This window comes from Panicum hallii, chromosome 6, assembly GCF_002211085.1.
Source record: "Panicum hallii strain FIL2 chromosome 6, PHallii_v3.1, whole genome shotgun sequence".
Classification (NCBI taxonomy): Eukaryota; Viridiplantae; Streptophyta; class Magnoliopsida; order Poales; family Poaceae; genus Panicum; species Panicum hallii.
The window spans coordinates 43,360,658-43,379,233 of NC_038047.1; the positions used below are offsets into that span (position 1 = coordinate 43,360,658).

General features: G+C 50.5%; 1 protein-coding gene across 4 annotated transcripts; it reads left to right on the forward strand.

Moving 5' to 3' along the window:
* The first annotated feature begins 13,405 nt into the window (after nucleotides 1-13,405).
* LOC112897227 (probable serine/threonine-protein kinase PBL21) lies at nucleotides 13,406-18,174 on the forward strand. Of its 4 annotated transcripts, XR_003229606.1 has the most exons (7): nucleotides 13,406-13,551; nucleotides 13,660-13,746; nucleotides 14,394-14,557; nucleotides 14,923-15,127; nucleotides 16,418-16,779; nucleotides 16,891-17,460; nucleotides 17,539-17,671. XR_003229606.1 is itself a non-coding variant. In XM_025965479.1 (6 exons), exons 2-6 carry the CDS (start codon nucleotides 13,668-13,670, stop codon nucleotides 16,921-16,923), a joined length of 843 nt encoding a protein of 280 aa, XP_025821264.1. In that variant the 5' UTR covers nucleotides 13,406-13,551; nucleotides 13,660-13,667; the 3' UTR covers nucleotides 16,924-18,174. The 4 variants fall into 4 exon arrangements, 3 of the variants coding, with proteins under 3 accessions (XP_025821264.1, XP_025821261.1, XP_025821263.1); XM_025965479.1 differs by having other exon boundaries at nucleotides 16,891-18,174; XM_025965476.1 differs by lacking the exon at nucleotides 16,891-17,460 and having other exon boundaries at nucleotides 17,539-18,174.
* Nucleotides 18,175-18,576: the final 402 nt, after the last annotated feature.

Genomic DNA, 18,576 nt, shown 5'->3' on the forward strand with positions numbered 1-18,576 from the left:
CATGTTCACGCTATCGAGCGGTCCATGCTGCCTCGGTCTCATTTTCTCCCCTCACCAAGTCCACAGGTCTGGTGGGACAGGGTGAGGTCAGCGCTAGATCAATCTCAGACAACGCAAGTGCCATCTCAAGCTTCTCTCCATGAGCCATAGTTCCCTCCATTGAGGGGCTCAATGGACGACATCAATGACATTCGGTTGTAGTCTGAAAGCAACAAATCAAGAAGGAGTGAGGACCTTTAATAATAACACTTGCATACTTTAATTTAAGTTGGTCAAAATAAAAAACATGCAATATTTACTACTACATTGATGCTACATCACCGTTGGGCAGAAATAGAACTAATGCATGGAAAAGCTCATGAATAAAATATTATAATATTGTTATCATCAGCTTTGGTCAGAAAAATAACAATATCATAATAAACTTAAAAATTTAACTACTCTTCCAATTAAATTGTCCTATTGATTCTAATTTAATTAGAAGATAAACACAAACATTAAAGCAGCGGAAACGTAATAAAACTACTTTTTCAGAAGCATTTCTATGTACTCATCGACTCCCTAATAAATTTATCACGTTGGTGTAAAAGTATTAGGGATAAAACACTAGAAATATATCTGAAATGAATAAAATTCACAATTTTCTTCAGAAAATTTGGCCCAGCGATGAAATTTTTGGCCCACTCGGCTTACTTGCGCGACCACCGGGCCTGCTCACCTACACGGCCCACGGCCTGCTCGCACGCTGCACACTGTGTGCCCCGCGTTCTAGGCCGCAACCTAGGCCTGGGCCGGGAATTCGCCTCCCCGCCTGGGCTAAAAGTGGCTCGGCAGCCACTGGCCATCGGATCTGATCCGACGGTCGCCCGTTGTTCTTGCTAGGGCAAAACTAGGCGCTGGCCGCTTCACCCTCAACCCTAGCCTCCATTCTTCTCTCCCCTTTCTCTTGCTCAGCTAGTGACCAAGTAGCGGCCGCCTGAGGTGGATCGGAGAAGGTTGCAGCGCCGCCGCCGGTCCCCTCACCAGTGCGCGCGCTCATCGTGGGGTGAACGCGCCGCCGTCGAGCGGTCCAGCGACGGTGCCTTGGCCCCGAGCCCGCATGCCGGTGACATGGTGCCAAGCGGCGGCTTGTATTCCTGCGTGGCAGCGGTGGAGCGCCGGCGAGTCGGCGCCTCGAGGTGATCTTCCCGCTCGGCAATGGCCGGCGATGGTGGGCACAGGTAGGCTTAGGGTTAGGTTTTTGACCATTTCTTTTCTTCTTCCGATTTGCATCGAAATCCTTTTCTTCTTCTCGATTCTTTTACTTCCTCATCTAGATCTACTCACTAGACTAGCGATTGATACCATTGTTAGTTTAAACAGGACCTCTAGGAATAGATCAAGTGGGTTCTTGCATTATTAGTGAGATAAACAACGAGGTTTAGGCCTAAGTTACACCAATAGAGGGAGGTAGAGGGAGAGAGAGAGGATGAATAACCTTCGAGCTTGGTGGAGGAGCTCGCCATAGTTACGATGTCAGTGTTATTATTGTGGGAGCGATGTCGGTGGTCAAGGACACTGGTGGTCGAGGATGTAGAGGTGGCGACGCGGTCGTGGATGACGGTGGCAGCGCGGCGTTGAAGGTGGCGAGCTTCCTGCCGCTTCAGCGCTCCTCAGTAGATCGGTTAGGGTTTTGTTGGTGGGGTTTTGGGGCACGGCGAATCTTGGCATGCGTGCCCCCGTGGCCCCCACCTCCTCTGTATAGCACTGCACGATGGGGCCCACCAACCACATCTCGATTGGGCGCCCCCGATTAGGGCGCGATCGAGGACTCCGACGACCGAGTCGGATGAGATCAATCCTAACACTGTGATGCCCGCCGAGCACCAGCAAGACGATACTCGCCGATAGAGGACATAACCCACCATACCTGTATTATGTGCCAGCTAGATGGCGCAATCGTCCACCATCTTTATGGATGAGCACGGTGGCACGGTTCGACTTCGACGAGGCGCCGCCTGCTGGCACAGATGGATGGACGGGCATGTCCAAAGCCCAAGATCAGGCTCCAGTCTCCATGCCCGGCACTTCTTTCTGGCTGGTAGCTTCCGGCTCCACCTCCATCGCCATTGGCGATTCTTGCATCGGGGCAGCTTCCTTTCTGGGCAGCCCCGCGCGCGGCTTATGGGAGCTCTGCGTAGCAACGGCACATCGTCGGGGTCTGGAAGGGGACAGAACGCTCGCGGCCCGTTGCGAGAGGAAGACGAAAAGGGGCCTCGCTGCCAGTTATCCAAGTCTATCACGGCCGCACGAGGGGGACTAGGCAAGCGCCGGCTGCGCACGACCTCGCCGCGTGGCAGGTCGCCGGCCAAAACATTTGCAAATTACCCCTACATTGGATCGAGATCTAAATATTTACACATGACCCCCAGTACATTTACATATTACCCCCTAATTCGGATCGTGATTAAGATTCGCGATCCGAATATTTGCAATTAGAACCCTGCATTTTGCATATACCCCCCTGGTTGAGGTCCGCTACTGCTGCCGCCCGTCCACCGCCGTCCTCACCGCCGGAATCGAGGTGGCCCGTCCCATCCATCAATCCCCAACCTCACCCAGGAAGCAAGGGCCTGGGAGCAGCGCATGATTCGCCGCAATCGGGTCGCATGGGGCCCGGCGGCATGCGGCGGCCGGCGCGCGCGTGGTGACGCGCGATTACTTCGGGGAGGGTCGCGCAGAGCCGCATACTGCCAGGACCAATCGTCTCGGCGGGGGCATGCTTAGCTTTTCTTCCTCCTAACGATCAGGAACAAATTCCGTTAGCAAAACATCCCAGTAATAAGTCCTAACTTGAATTCGAGAACTCCAACCTCGGTCGACGGCGAGGCTGGATGGTCGACCTCTGAAACCGAGAAACAAGCAAGTACTGGATGGCTCTGTGTTCACATCTCCGGCTCATAATAGATTGCACTATCTTCTGCTCGTGATCTCGACTCCTGATGACCCATAGTGCACCGGCGTTCAGATCCGAGATGCCCAATTGTGTTCCGCTGACGGATCATGTCAGTGATTAGAGAAAATAATTCGGCGGCGGCCAATGCGTCGGCTGCGGGGCCGCTCCAGGACGCTGCCGCCTCACAGGGACGGGCGGCTGCTTGCAGGCGCGGGGCTTGAACAGCTTTTCGTCCCTGCCGAGGAGAGGCCGACGGCGGTGAGAGCAGTCGCCGTCGGACGCCACAGCCACCACGATGCCTATTCCCTGGCCTGCCGCTGCCTCCAAAATCCTGGCCGTGAATGCTAGCCGATAACGCTCCACCACGCTGCAGCGCGGCGTCGCCGGGGACAGAACGCCGCGCGGCCCGTCGCGAGAGGAAGACGAAGAGGACTTTAGCTGCCTGAAGTTATCCGCGTTGATCTAGGCCGCATGACTGCAATCAAACGGCTTCGAGAGGCGTAGGGGGTGGACGGTATTTCATTTACCGTCCACCCCCGGGACGGTAAATTGAATCCCGTCCACCCCTAGCTCAGGCCGGCCGGCGCCATCGACGGCAGCTACGCCGTCGTGGCCTCCACCCGCCTGCTCTTCTTGGCTCTAGACGGTGCGAGAGAACGTGTTCCGGACCACCAGGGAGGAGGAGGCGCCATCTCTCAAGCGTCGTGGGCGACAGGAGGGTGCCGTCGCGGCACCGCGGTTCGGCGCGCCACGCCGCCGGCACGGGCACCGACCGCGAGGCGCGAGCTGCGGAGCCACTCGGTCAGATGGATGCGTTCAACGGCTAAGGCGGCGGAAAACGTGCTCGCGCGTCATCATAGAGACGAACTTCCTGGGCGGCTGCCGGCGCTGCACCTTACTCGTGGACCGGTGGCACAAGAGCGTCTACGGCCAGGCCGACGCGATCGCGTCCGATCCACTCGACTTCGTCGACGAGCCACGTTCTCTGATGATCGACGGCCGAGAAATGTTCAGCTGCTCCTCGCTTGCTCCCAGCGGGCTCCTGCAACCCCCTCCTGCCCGGACCGCGCCTTGCCGGCGCTGCTCACTGCCGTGCCGGGGAAGACCTACCGCCTCCGCATCGGCAGCGTCACGTCGCTATGCATTTCATTGCAGAATCAGACATTCCTGTCTTCAGGAAAGTAAATCAAACCATGCTTATCACTGCCTTTGGCGTTGAGAGCGATTGAGCGATGATGGATCCTTGTGCCTTATTCTGAATCTACTGTTAGTCCTAACTGATGGAAAGAACAGATTGCCAATTGGAACCCCCCCCCCCCCTGCGTATGGAAGTTAGTGAATTCAATGTAATTAACAGATTGCAAAGAGGAAGTGTATTCACGATCTACATGCCCTATTGTTGGAGGACACATCTGTCTGCATTTTTTTTTGTCGAACGCGCAAGAGAACTGCGCATCAATATATTAAGAAGAATAAAAGGGAGGGTGTTTAAAGAGCCTCAAAACAAAACTGTTACAGGATTGAAGGACCTGTAACACACCCTAAGATTACACTCTAAGCTGTCTTCTAGTGAAAAAGGTCAGGACCAGACCACAGGACCCAAGACCAAAAAAGAACTAGGAGGTGGGAGCCAGGGCAGGAGATAAGACACTACTCGAGCCCCTGACCACTGCTGTGCTTCTTCCCTAGAAGCCGAAATGACCCGGGTTAATTTAGGGGTCCCTCCATCAAAAACACAATCTGTCTGCATATTCTTCATGAGAATTGATGCATTGAGCTTGTGCCTGTCGTCAATGTTCGCGGCTGCTAGAGGCAGTGCTTCACTCTGCCCCTTGCCTGAACATTTCAGTGAATGTCCATGCCCATCTATTATTCCTTTTGATTAGTTGCTTTCCTAGTTTTCTGAGACTTTAACTGAATAGCGTCCCTTGTTTGCAATTCAGCATTCAGGTCCTCAATGCAAATATGCAATCACCTACTGCTTGTTAAAACAGTGTTGCAATCGAGCAAAATTCACATCAGCCTGTAAATCCTGTTCAGTTATTTCATTTCAGATGTTGTAATCAGAACAGCCGATTACCTCTTGAATCACCAAGTATCATTGCCGAATCAGCTAGCTAGCCCCCAGTCAATTTGTCCAATGGAAACATGAGGTCGTGCCAGGGATCAGTACCAAGCTCAGTAGTCTGTAGAAGCAAGGATCGGTATGAGGCTGTGCCAGTGGTGTCCTCACCTGATTCATGCAAAGAGGGGCTTTTGCATCCAAAATCAAATACGGGTTGTTCAGCAATTTCCAAATCCTACAGTCATTGTGTGTTACCTGTTATAAGGTTCAGAAAATGGATTGCTACAAAAAGAACCAGATCAAGTTGGTGAATGTGCAAGCTTAAGGGAATGGTGCGACGATCTTTAGCTCACAGTATCCCTTTGATCAAATGCAGATTTGGAATTTTGTGCCAAAAGTGTTCTCTTTTCTAGGGTCATTGTGCACTGTATTGATACTCAGACAACCACCAACGCACAGTCATTGACCACCATTGCTCAATCACCACCTGTGCTAAAAAACCAAAGAGAAGTGACAACTCCCAAGAATATTATGCATTCACTAAAATTAAAATGAAAGGTTTTCCTATGCATTGGTTTCTCTTGTTTCAGGAGTTACCATTTGTCGGGCAACTGTCAAACACATTTTCTGTTCTTGTTCCTTGTATGCTGAGTGCAGCAATCCCCTGGACAAAATAAAACTGACAGAGTGGAGCAGCTCTGCAGCTTCTTTCCTGTGTAGAATAGGCTAGTTCCCTTTCTTTTTCTTCGGCCTCTCTCCTCCTCTTCTCACCTGCTGTATCTCCTTACTTGATTGGTCTAAGACCTCCTACTTGTAGCTACAATCCCTGTAAATTTTTGTTATGTTTTACCTATGTGACTATATGTCACTGTTCAACACTGATATCACTTTCATCACCAGCACCGTGTGTCCTGTTGATGTCAGAGGTAACATAAAAAATCCATCCACACCAACACTCAAAACTGATGAACAATCTTTAATTATCTTTGATCTGTGACTCCAAAGCAACAATGTAGAGCCTGATCAAAGTCAGAATCAAGCCAAACCACCATTTTTATAGGCAAACTACAGCAGCCAATGAAGGTTGCCTAAACCTTTATCACCAAAAGACTACAAGTTACAGTCATTTAGAAATCAAGGAAAACCTGATCAGGGAGAGTACAGGAAGGCATGAGAGGCAAGAACAGAAGGTAAAAGGACCTTAAAGGGGGAAAAAAATCCTAAGTTACATGGAAAAGAAATTGCTTCATTCTAATAACCGATCCTTGTCCTCAGCTTTGTAGCATCTGAGACCAGAGAATAAGAACACCTTGGCAGCAGGGGGAAATTTAAAGACTCGATTCATCCTCACTTCTGAAATCCTTAGCATTGCAACAATTCCATATGTTCCAAATGATGCAGATCGGAACCGTGCTCTTAACTTTAGCTGATTGATCTTGAAAAGGATTTGGTGCCGTCCACAAAAACTCCACCTGTCGATATGGTGCATGGAGAAGAGATCAACACCTAGAAAAAGACCACAAAACCTTGCTTAGTTGATAGTATAGAAAAAGATGGGGACAGTTATCCAGTTCTCCTCCTGAGGACAGAATGGGCATTGACTAGAATCCCTCATGTAGCGGTAGTTCAGCCGTGCATTAGTAGTGCTAAGGACTGAAGCTCCAAGAGTTCACGGTTTACAGCATGGGTGAGACGTGGCCTCAAGAAAAGCTGCAATTCGTGCTCTGACAGAACTCTCGACACTGAGGCATTAGGCTGTGTGGTGTAGCTAAAAAGGGCAGGGAAGGTTTAGTCAAACCACCACTTACCATGATGGCAAAGTAGCGAACACCTGATGTGCAGACTCGCAGTGGCCGGCAACAAGCCACTACACGAAGCTGAGGCGGCCGAATTCGGACCAAGCGTTGCAACTAGAATGAGCAGCCGGGAGTTTGCAGGCCATGAGGAGCGGCGGAATCTGCCGTGTAGTGGGTTAGCGGCTCAAGAACAGCAGGAGGCGGGCAACCACCGTGTAAAATGAGAACAGAGAATGATTGGCACCCCACTCCATCCTCTGAACTGTTGCAGCGTCGCCGCCGTCCGCGGGGGCCTCCCGTAGGCTAGGTACATCTCCACTCGGCGGTGAGTGGCATCCCCCACCGGCCGCGGCCACTAGCCACCGCGCGCGCGACGCTCCTACCGCAGCATCTCAGGATGAGGTACAGTCACGGACGGTGCGCGTGGGTGGACCTGATGGAGGCAAGCGCGGGACGCCTCACGCCTGGCGAGTGGCGACTGGGCAAGCGCCGGCGGCGCGCGCAAGCGACCTCGCCGCGTGGCATGTCGCCGGCCAAAACATTTGCAAATGACCTCCGATAAATTTACATATAACTCCCCAAATCGGATCGCAATTATGGATCGCGATCCGAGTATTTATAAATTCGGATCGCGATTAATAATCGTGATCCGAATATTTGCAATTAGAACCTTGTATTTTGCATATGCCCCCCTGGTCGAGGTCCGCTCCTGCGTGCCGCCTGTCCGTCGCCGTTGTCACCACCGGAATCGAGGCGGCCCGTCCCGTCCATCAATCCCCGACCTCACCCCGGAAGCACGGGCCTGGAAGCAGCGCACGGTTCGCCACACTCGGGTGTTGGGTCGCACGGAGCGAGCAGCCGTAGGCTGGAGCTCGTGCGACGGGGCCGCCGGGGCCGTGCTGGCATGGCAGCAGCGACAGCGATCGCTAAGGTGTCGATCCTATTTGGCTTTTCCTTGGACGTCGTAGCATAGTGGGGCTCGCGAAGAGAACGATGCTGCGGCAGCAGAGCTCACGAAGTGAAGGCCTTTCCTCTGCTCGTCGTCGGCTCGAAGCTCGATCGTGTCTCCTTCAGTGTCTGCTGGATGGTGTCAACTGAGAGTACGTGACCTACTGATGCAGTGTAGATCCTTGAGGCCCACCGGGAGCTTCAAGCAGCGTACGGGCCGGCCGCACAATTTCTGCCGCCGCCGCCGATGCACACGGTGCTGCGGCCTGCGGCTCGCGCGCAGGGTGCTCCTGCGATGCTCGCCAGCACCAGCAAGACGATGCTCGCCGAGGACGTCGCCCACCAGACCTGTGTGCCGGCGAGATGGCGCAGTCGTCGACCATCTTTACCGACGAGCGTGGCGGCGCGGCCCGACGAGGTGGAGGTGTCGCCTTCTCGTCCAGATGGACAGGCACGGGCAAGCCCACGATCAGTCTCCATCGAGTCTCCATGCCCGTCGCTTCCTTCTGGTGGCTGTGCCAGCTTCCGGAGACGGACTCCGTCTTCGCCGCGATCCTGGGGGCAGCTGCCTTTCTGAGCGGCGCCGCGCTCTAGCTCATGGGAGCTTTGAGCAGGAACGCTGCAGCAGCGCGTCGTTGCCGGGGACAGAACGCCGCGCGGCCCGTCGCGAGAGGAAGACGAAGAGGACGTTCGCTGCCTGCAGTTATCCGCGTCGATCTCGGCCGCTCAATTGCAATCCGACGGCTGAAAGAGGCCTAGGGGTGGACGGTATTTCATTTACGGTCCACCCCGGGACGTAAATCCAATACCGTCCGCCCCTGGTTCGGTGACGGCCGGCGCCATGGACGGCAATCACGCCGTCCTGGCCTCCACCGCCAGCTCTCCTTTGCTCTAGACGGTGCGAAGACGTGTTCCGGAGTTCTAGGGAGGAGGAGGTGCCATCAGTCTGCTTCGTCATGGAGACGTGGACAGGAGGGCGCCGACGCGGCACCGCGGTTCGGCGCGCCACGCCGCCGGCACTGGCACCGACCGCGAGGCGCGAGCTGCGGAGCTACTCGCTCAGTTGAGCCTGGACGGGCCTGGAGAGGCCAGCGGCGCCTCGTCGGACCGAGATCACCGCTGTGCGTGCTCCGATCCGAGGCCGGCACGCGAGAGTGCGCGAGAACTTGGAGATCGCCATGGACATTTGGATCCGACGCCGGGGAGCAGCGTCGCAACGTCCAGGTGCAGCGGATTGGAGTTCATCGGGGCGGCCGCGTCAGTGTTGGACTCTGCCCGCGCCGCACCCACTGGGTTGCACGGGGCGGCGTCATCTGTTCGAGTTCTTTGAAAAACAATTCATGCAAGGTTTACTTGAAAGCTGAAATCAGTTCGTCCCAAATACGAAAGAGTTTCACTGTAACTTGAATATAATTACTTGCAAATATGTTTGCATTTTGTAATCCTTGATCAATACGAAAATAAATAGGCAAAGGGCAGTACAAGGTTAGTATGTGTAAACTATAAAAACGAGCCCCCACATGAATCAAGGATCAAGGATTACAAAATGAACCTTCATGGACTGTTTACAAAAATCAAGGATCAGGTTTACAAAAACAATTCATGCAAGGTTTACTTGAAGCTCATCATGAATCCTTGATCAATACGAAAATAAATAGGCAAAGGGCAGTACAAGGTTAGTATGTGTAAACTATAATTACTAGCTCATCATGAAGCCTGATCTGTTGGGTTGATCGCCGGCTCTCGTGAAGAAGGCACCGGTGATATCCTTGGCCGCGGCGTGTACCACATGGACTTCCTGTCAAACATGGCCGGCAACTCGTCCACGACCGTCACCGTGCCGTCCTTGAAGCTGTACGCCTGTACCTGCACACGCCTTGGACCTCCTCGCTCTCCGTCGTCGTCCACCTCGGATCCCTGCCCACGAAGTAGGCGCACCCGCCGGCCAACTCCGCACCAGCGAACTCCCGAGCGTCGACGGCGAAGCTGCTCTCCCAGCCGAGGAACAGGCAGGCGCGCTCGGTGCCGCGGCCGCGCTCCCTCTCCACCCACTGGGGAGGAGCCGCCCCGTCGCCGCCCGCTTCCAGCGCGTGGACGTTCAGGAAGTCAACGCACAGCAGCTCGCCGCGGTACTCGAGCACGTACCTGTCCCCCTCGGGCTTCGGCGGCAGCTTCGCCACGGCGCGGTTGCCGCCGGCGAGGACGCCGACGGAGCACAGCGCCGCGGCGCGGCGGTCGTGCTCGTCCAGGCGCAGGACGTCGCGGAGGCCCAGCCCCACCGGGGATGCCACGTGAATCTCCTCCCAGTCCGCCTCGCCGGGCTGCAGGACGGCTGCGACGAGACGGCCGACCGTGGTGTCGCACAGGACGGCGCCGTTGCTGCAGAAGACGCCCCTCGACTACGCGGGGCCCGGGGCGACAACGCAAGGCAGCGGAGGCAGCGGGGCGGCGTCCCCGGTGAGCGGCTTCACGAGGCTGGCCGTGCGGTCGTCGCCGAAAACGCCGGCGGCGAGGACACGGCCGCTGGCGGCGTCGGCGCTGTCGAACCTCCTGCCGCGGAGGGCCGGGGGGTGGGGCAGGTATGCGCCGCCTTTCCCCTCCCCCGGCGAGAACGGCCAAAGGAAGCGCATGCCGGAGGAGAAGAGGCCGCACGGCGCGACGAGCCACGGGTGCAGGGCCACCGGCGCCGGCGCCGACGACGCCGCGCGCCACGCCCTGCACGCGGCGTGGAAGCGCAGGAAGCACGCGGCGTCGTGCAGGTGGCGCGCGACCTCGCCGAGCACCTCGGCGGGGAGCTCGGCCCATGGCGGCGACGCGGCGTCGTGGTCCATGCCTGTGGCGTCGACGCAGGACCGACATGGAGAGGGGTTTCTTTCTTTCTTTCTTGTGCGCCTGATATCATGGATGGATGTACTACATGTACAAGTTTGGAAACAGGGATCGTTAGGATTCTTCTCGAGATCAAATGACTTTCCATCCGTGCCAAGTTGTAACAATATATGACTCTTTTATAATCTCATTTCTAGATTGAAAAAAAAAGACTCGATCAAGCTCCAAGTGTAACAATCAGGTTCTCGTTTCGCGCAAAAGGTTTAAACCAGAAGTAATAGCTTCCTACAACCAACTATTTAAGCTGGTTCGGCTCCCTCTCTGTTTCCGATTTGGAACTAACTTTAGGAGTACCCCGCGGCGCTACAATAGCACGTCGCTACAGTACCCAAATTCAGTCCGGTCCATCTAGCCCATGAGCAGGGATGTCACACCACCAAGTCCTGAAGGACAAATGTCAAATGGCACTCATGATCTGGGAATTGCCAAGGAATTCAAGTTGTAGAGCTGATCTCTATCTGTGCACTTGCTCCTTGCCTCAGCTCGATGGATGCCGGCCATGGCCGGTGCGGTTGGGCCTGCCAAGCCGCTGCACCGGCGGCCGGTGCCGAGCTCGACTTGCTCATCTTTTCCTGGCTGGTGTTCGACACTGGTTTGTGCCAAACCGCCCTAAACAGACGGCTGTCCTTTTATACTTTTGTTCTTTCCGAAACAAAGAGCTTCATTTAGTTTGTATGTTTAAACTCAGAATATAATTTTTTTGTTAGCCTGCACTTGGTGTAATGTGATAATATGCAAGCATGTAATGTAACTGTCGGAGGAAATCTCCAGCCGGATGGCGGAATGCACCCGCCTAATCCTAGTTAAGGATGGGTTTGGAGAAAACCTAAGAGCGCTTGATTGATGGACGGATGATCACAGGAAAGACACAAGAATTTTAGAGTGGTTCGGACCGCCGGAGCGTAATATCCTACATCCACTTGGGTATGTATTGCTTGAGAAAGCCAGGGAGTCCTTGTTTATGAGACCTTCGATGGATGCCTTTCTAACGAGTACACTCTCACTTTTATAAACTAAGGGGAGCGCTTACACAGTGCGGGGTCCCGACAGGTGGGTCCGGCCAACAGGGGCCTGTTCTACGAGAGATATGGAGATCTTCATCTCCAGCTCCTCTCTGTAGTCCTCACAATCGGGAAGTTGATGTGCATATCTACAGCCAAGATATGGCCGTGTGCCGCCTTGCCGGCACAGTGTCTGCTGCCAGTGTTACCCAACAGTGGAAGCTGTGCTGCCACTGGTCAGGACCCTCTGACAGACGAAGAAACAGCACTGACCCTGCCGCGCCTTCGCCTCCGCGCGCACTGTTGCAGCGCACGCCTCAGCGCACCTGCAGCAGGCCATCATTACTCACGCGCGCGGCGCCGTGATGTGACTGGACGCCGTCTGCCCGCGCGCAGAGCACAGTGACGCGCCGTTTTGGTAACAGGCGGGCTTACCGTGGTGTCAGTTGGGCAGACCATGCTTTGACTGGGGCGCGCACAGCCCACCTACCCGCATTTAATGCGGTTGTTGGGCTAGCGTCCTACGGAGGGCCTTCTTGCAGGGCCGACCCAGGAGTCGCCACCTTGGTGGCACGTAGCGGCGCCGGACCCCTTCCCGGAGAATATAGGGGGTTCCGGGCCCCCGAGGCCAGCTGGAGAGACAGGCCCATAGGAGTCTGGCTCCCACACGTGGCTGCGCCGGACCCCCTGGGGGGTCCGGGCCTGTGGAGGCCATCCCCAAGTACCTTGCCCTCATGGGTACGTGGGGGGCCCAGACCTATATGAGCTTAGGGGGGAGGTCCGGAGACGATGGTCCCACCTGCCAGGTCCGGACCGTATGTCCCGTCTCCCAGAGGATAAGGATGTGGGCTTGGAAAACCCTCTGCCCATCAGGGTGGACAGTCTGTCAGATGATTTCCTGGCGGGTTAGGCCCGCCGAGAGGCAGATCTCCTCGCAGTGGACTACAATGGCCTTCTGGCCGTTGAGCAGTTCCTTGGCGATGATGGAGGATAGGCGCTCGAGCATGTGGTGGCGCGCATCCACCACGATGCGCTTGGCACACACGCCGGAGCCTGACACTATCGCACCCTCCTGTAAGGCGACAGCGAGACGCTAAGGGTCTAGACACCCTAGCAGGAGGTACTCCTGTCCGTATATACCGACAGCAACCCTTACTTTTCTCAACCAAATACAAAAGAGGAATGCTCTACGCATGACACATTTGCACCCTCCAAATTACAATTTGTTTTATCTTTTCTAGATATATATATTTTACTATGCACTTAGATATACACTACGTATACACTATATCTAGATACATACCAAAACTATATATACTGAAAAAGTCAAAATAAATTATAATTTGAGACGGAGGGAGTAATTCTTTTGGAGCATATATAAATTTCAATTCATAATTGAGCAACCACTCTAGTGGTTAATTTGAACATTACAATGAGCCAATAAATTGTACATATTTTTTTTTGAGTGGAAAAGGCTTTCCAGTGGAGAAGTTCACCATGAGGACACTTCTAGCCCAATGCCGCTAGGGCGTGTGCAACCCTATTACAATAAGCCTATAAATTATACACATGACTGTTCTAAAATGAAAAAAATTCCCATCCAACTTACGGATCCGGAATTCTTTTGACCAATATAAAAATTAACTTTTTATTGGCTCTAACTCTGCGCTGTTCATTTTTAGATGACCGCCGACGGATGCATCCAGCTCCCATATATATATTTACACATCCATCCCTCTTCTCCGTTTCATTTTCTAGAATACCCCTCTTCCCTTCCGCCAAGCCAAACGCGCCCGCGCCTGCGCGCTCTACTCGTAAAGCTCTCTCGCTTCCGCCCGTCTCCCTCGAGCCCGGTTCCCATCAAACAGCAAGCGGCGAGTCCGATTCACCCCGCAAGAACGAGCTCCTTGCTCTGAGGTTGCCCCGAATCTTCCAACTCGTGGGTCTGTACCAGTTCTTTACCCGGTTCGATTCGGCTGATGGTTTTCTTGGGTTCTTTCCTTTTCTTTTTCGCCCCCTTTCCAGGAGGTAGGATGAAGAGGGTGCGCCGCTTCTTCAATCTGAAAGATTTGGGGAGGGGCAAAGAGAAGGACACCGCGGCCGGAACAGCAGGTTGGGTCTTTTCCTGGGTAACATTTCGGGGGGTTTTGCGGGGGTTCGTGTCTGACTTCTTGGTTTCTTTGTTTGGTTTGCTTTCTGTGATGTTTTCCTTTCCGTTTATCTTCAACCGCGCGTGCTTGTTTGAAGGTAGTTTAGGTAGTTCCTATGGTCCTTGAATTCCTTTCTGCAATGTTTAGTCTCGAGCTGTTTGCAGAAACGACCAATTAGTACATGCACCCTTACATTCAGGAGAAAAAAAACCGGATTGATTTACCAGTCTTGATTCGTTCAAAGAAATGCATGCCGCTGAGTGGGATTCTTGATTTTCCGTTTTCTTTGCTTTTTTAAAGACATGCGCGATTAATTGGATGGTTTCTAAACGAAGGTTCGTTTGTTTGTTCTTGATTTCTCCAACTCGTAGCGTGGATGAATTGTTTATGCAGAATTACAGTGATATGGCTCTTGTGCTTCTTTACTTCAGGTCCTCCCTGGATCTAATTCTGCAATTGAATTTTTGGGAGGGCACTGAAGCAATACTCAGTTATATTTTTATTGGGCTAGTCAAGATCCCTAGTGTTGTTGAATTGCAATTCTGCATGTCTCTTTAGATAATAGTTATTAAGTTGGATTTGGAGCTAACTAGATGTTGTCTTGAGTAGTGTCAACAGGATCTGATGATGAGGATACAAGATTCACACTGAATGTGGAAACTTTTAGCTTCAAAGAGCTATCTGCTGCAACTGATAATTTCAATGATTACCTCCTGATAGGCTCTGGAGGCTCAGCCAAAGTCTATGAAGGCCGCTTACCAGGGATTGGAAAGGTCAATATGCTGCATATCATAGTAATACATACATCTTAAAACACTGTCACTGTGTCACCACTAAGCTGATTGAGGAGATTTTTTTTCCTGCAGTCCTCTTGTATCAAATGATGAAATCGCTGAACTTGACCAGCAACACATATCACGTGTTAGGAATAGCATATGCAGGGTTATTGTAGTTGCCACAGTGAAACAGATAACCCCCCCCCCCCCCCCCCCCCCCAAATTGTCTGATTGGAACAAGAAATCTTATGTTCAAACAATGCCAAATTTGGATTCTGTACCCATAGTTTGTTACCTGTTTTGGATGGTTACTACTATATTTCCAGATTATAACAGTTCACTATCTTCTCGAACCTTACCAGGTTGCTGTCAAGCGGTTGAGCTTTGGTGGAGTTTCTAGACATACAGCTGCCCATCTGCAAAGGGGGTTTCTTAGGGAGGTCTTTGTGCTCAATTCAATTAACCACCCTAACATTGTGAGGCTAATTGGTTGCTGTTCTGAGGAAAGTGAACGACTTCTTGTTTATGAATATATTTACTGGGGTTCTATGCGTAAATGTTTGAGTGGTTAGTGCTCCCATCCCTGCACTCTTCTCTGCTACCTATGTATCCTTTAGTTATATAAATTGATAAGACTTGGTTGGTTATGTACTTGATTATAATTAAGATTGAAACTTACTAGCGGTCCTTAAACTTGTCCACATTCTCATCTAGGCCCACAAACTCTCAAAATGCATATCAATGTCCCTAAGCTTGCTAACGTATCACTCAAAATCAAAATCACCACTACGTGGTGCTGCTCGCCTATGTGGATGTGGATATTTGAGATCCAAATTTTATGGGCTCTCTTTTCCTTCTCTCTCATTTCTCTTCCTATCTCGGTATCTCCCATAGTCAGTGTGCCACGGAAGCGGATCAGTACTGATTCGGGTGATTTGGATCATGCACGGTACAATTAGCAAGTTCTGGGACATAGATATGCATTATGAGAGGTCATGGACCTAGATGAGAATGCGGGCACATTTCAGGACCACTATGAATGGGCTAGCTATTATAATTAATTAGGAAAACAATCAAGAAAGGCTTTGGCATCTTGCCAATGATATTGGCTGCTAAAGAGATCAACAAGTAGCACATTTGTTGCAAAGCTAACAATTGATGTGATTTGATGGAAGCAATCAGGCTACCCAGAACAGTGCCAATAAAGAGATACAAACTCTCAGGTAAATTTGTAGTGATTAAAGTACAAAAATGAGACAAGAGAATACACATTGATAAATAGCAACTGAGCAGAGATCACTCAATCCCAAAGGTTTTTTATCCATTAACTCCAGAATTATCACAACCTTTTAGTTTCCATAATTGCTTAGATCTTTTAGGCAACCGCAACAGTCTCTTCCATTGTGCAGCTTTTTTATTGAAAAGCAAGCACTTCCTTCATTTTCTGGATTGCTCTGTTTGCTGCATGAACTCAAGGGCAATATATTGATATTCTACAATTTTGAACCATTTTGTCATCTGTACTTTTTTTGTTCTGTATTTTGCAGAATGCATGTGTCGTGTCAATTAAGTTTTGTGAGCTAAATAGTAGCAAGTATAATCCAGACTCCTTTAAAACGAAACTTTGTTTGTTTGTCTAGGAAAACTATAGCTCCAGAAGTAAAACTGCGACCCCGTTCATGCTAGTTTGAACCTGTGGATGTAGTATATCAAAGAAAAATGTGAGAAACCATTCTTTTCTTGTTTTGATGATTATTGCTTTTGAAGTATATGCTACGTGCATATGTTTTTCTGGATTTTTTATTTACTAAGCTCTGATGCTCAAGTTTTGTTAATAACTGAACTGAACTGTTGCAGAGTTGGACTGGCAGAAAAGAATGAATACTGCCCTTGGTGCAGCTAAGGGTCTGGAGAGACTCCATCTCCAAGTCAATCCATCAATCATTCACAGGGACATCAAATCAGACAACATTTTATTATGCATGGACTTTGAGCCAAAGGTTTCTGATTTTGGGTCTGCTAAAATTGCCCCAGCTGGGGGCGCAGGATCTGGACAGGTGGGAACATTTGGATATATGGCACCAGAGGTTGCTTTTTGTAAATCCATATCAATCCGGTCAGATATTTACAGTTTTGGGGTTGTGCTCTTGGAGCTCATTACTGGACGTAAAGCCATCGATAGTAAGAGACAAGACGAAGAACAGCATCTAGCTTCTTGGGTACGTTTCTTGTTTCTAGCAATATATTTAACTCTTCTTTATTTCCTTTTTTCCCCTCTTCAATTGTCTTCCCCGGTACCTAACTTGTTGACCATTTTGTCATGGGATTAGAAGGAAAGTTTCGGATCTGATTATGTTATTTAAGAGGAAGTTTTGGGGTAGTGGCTCATTTGACTGTGTTTGAAAGTCCAACAAATCTATGGACAGTTTAAGCTTGAAACATCATTTCTGGAACTAATGGAGATATATAAACTGTTGGACATGTTAGACATATATGTGGTTTGTCTATTACTTATCTGAAGACAAATAATACTGGAGAGAGTTGTTGGTACAAATACGGTTCATATTTGGAAAGAGTGCCACACCTGGTTGTGTACACGACTACACTTTGCAGCAAGTATCTTTTCTCTTTCTACCTAGGTCATCATTCACAAATAACACTTTTGCATGGAGCAGCAAGTTTAAAAGACCTGTCAGGAACTACTTGGAATAGAGGCTTCAGCTCATTTGGAAGCATCACAAATATATGGATAGTCTGAAATAAGATCTTCTGTGGAACTAACGGATATATATAGAGAGAGAGACTGATGGAAATTTGTCATGCATTACTTGTCGGAGAGGGTTATTTGGTACCAGATACAGTTAGCTATTCATCGTTTTGGAGATGTGATGCACCCAGTTGTAAACTACTACACTTTGTCTCAAGTACCTGATCTCATTTCTCCCTAGATTATCATTTCAAAAATAACACCTTTGCAGGCTAGATCCAAGTTACAAGGTCAAAACAACATCGAGGAACTACTTGATCCAAGGTTACCTGGCTGTGCACCCAAGTTTGATGACCTCAACAAGGCTCTTGCTGTCGCATGGATGTGCACTATGACAGATGATGTTGATCGACCTGAGATTGGAGAAATCGTTCAAGACCTTCGCTGTTTGGCCGACAGTTTTAGTGATAATAAAGGTTCCTTGTCATCAGCGGCATGACTGCCATGGAATATCATTCAAGAAACATGAGGCCACGATATTCAGTCAGTATATCTTGACTTATTCAATCCATCTTCAACCTTTTGTGGAAGCACACGAGGGAAATGCAGAAGAGGAAGCAAAACTCTCACCTGATACACATTTGTTCACTGATTAGAGGCCACACGAGTTTTTCTGTGGGTGACTTGTCCGTCTGATCTTCTAACAACATGAGAAAGTACGATTTGTACACTATGGTTTGTTAAAGGGCATAGAAAACCTTGGTTCTGTAGCAAGTTGATACTCTGGTAGAACAGAGAATTCATGTTCAACATCTGCATTTGTGAGGATGCTGATCATAAGCAAAATCTAGATTGTTGTCAAAGCAACCCTGGAAGCATGTTAAATGTGAGCATATTGTGTTACTTAGTGTTGAATTTTCATATAATATTTTTCACACTGATGATGAGCTTTGATATATCAATTCTACATTTAAGAGTTACAGTTTCTGAATTTACGACAGCAATTTCCAAACATCTGGGAATCGGATACCACTAGGAATCAACTCTTTATTGGGTTGCGGAACTATTTGTGTTAAAACAACTCTCACTTGTGAGAGCTTAATCTTGTGAAATCGCGTAGTGACTAGCTTAATCTTCATTGTTGTGTGGTGAAACTGATGTTCTGGACTTCTGGGAGCTGCGGTCTGCTTGCAGACCTGCAGTTGTGAGAGCTTTTTTTTGCTGCTATTTTAACACAACAAATGTCATATGTGCAAACACTTTGCAAGGACTCGTGCCTCTGGCAATCTTCAAAACGAGGAACCATGCA

Coding starts and splice junctions, on each gene's coding strand:
- LOC112897227 (XM_025965476.1), top strand. CDS start 13,668: ATGAAGAGGGTGCGCCGCTTCTTCAATCTGAAAGATTTGGGGAGGGGC. Junction 13,747..14,393: donor CACCGCGGCCGGAACAGCAG/GTTGGGTCTTTT, acceptor TGTCTTGAGTAG/TGTCAACAGGATCTGATGAT. Junction 14,558..14,922: donor GCTTACCAGGGATTGGAAAG/GTCAATATGCTG, acceptor GAACCTTACCAG/GTTGCTGTCAAGCGGTTGAG.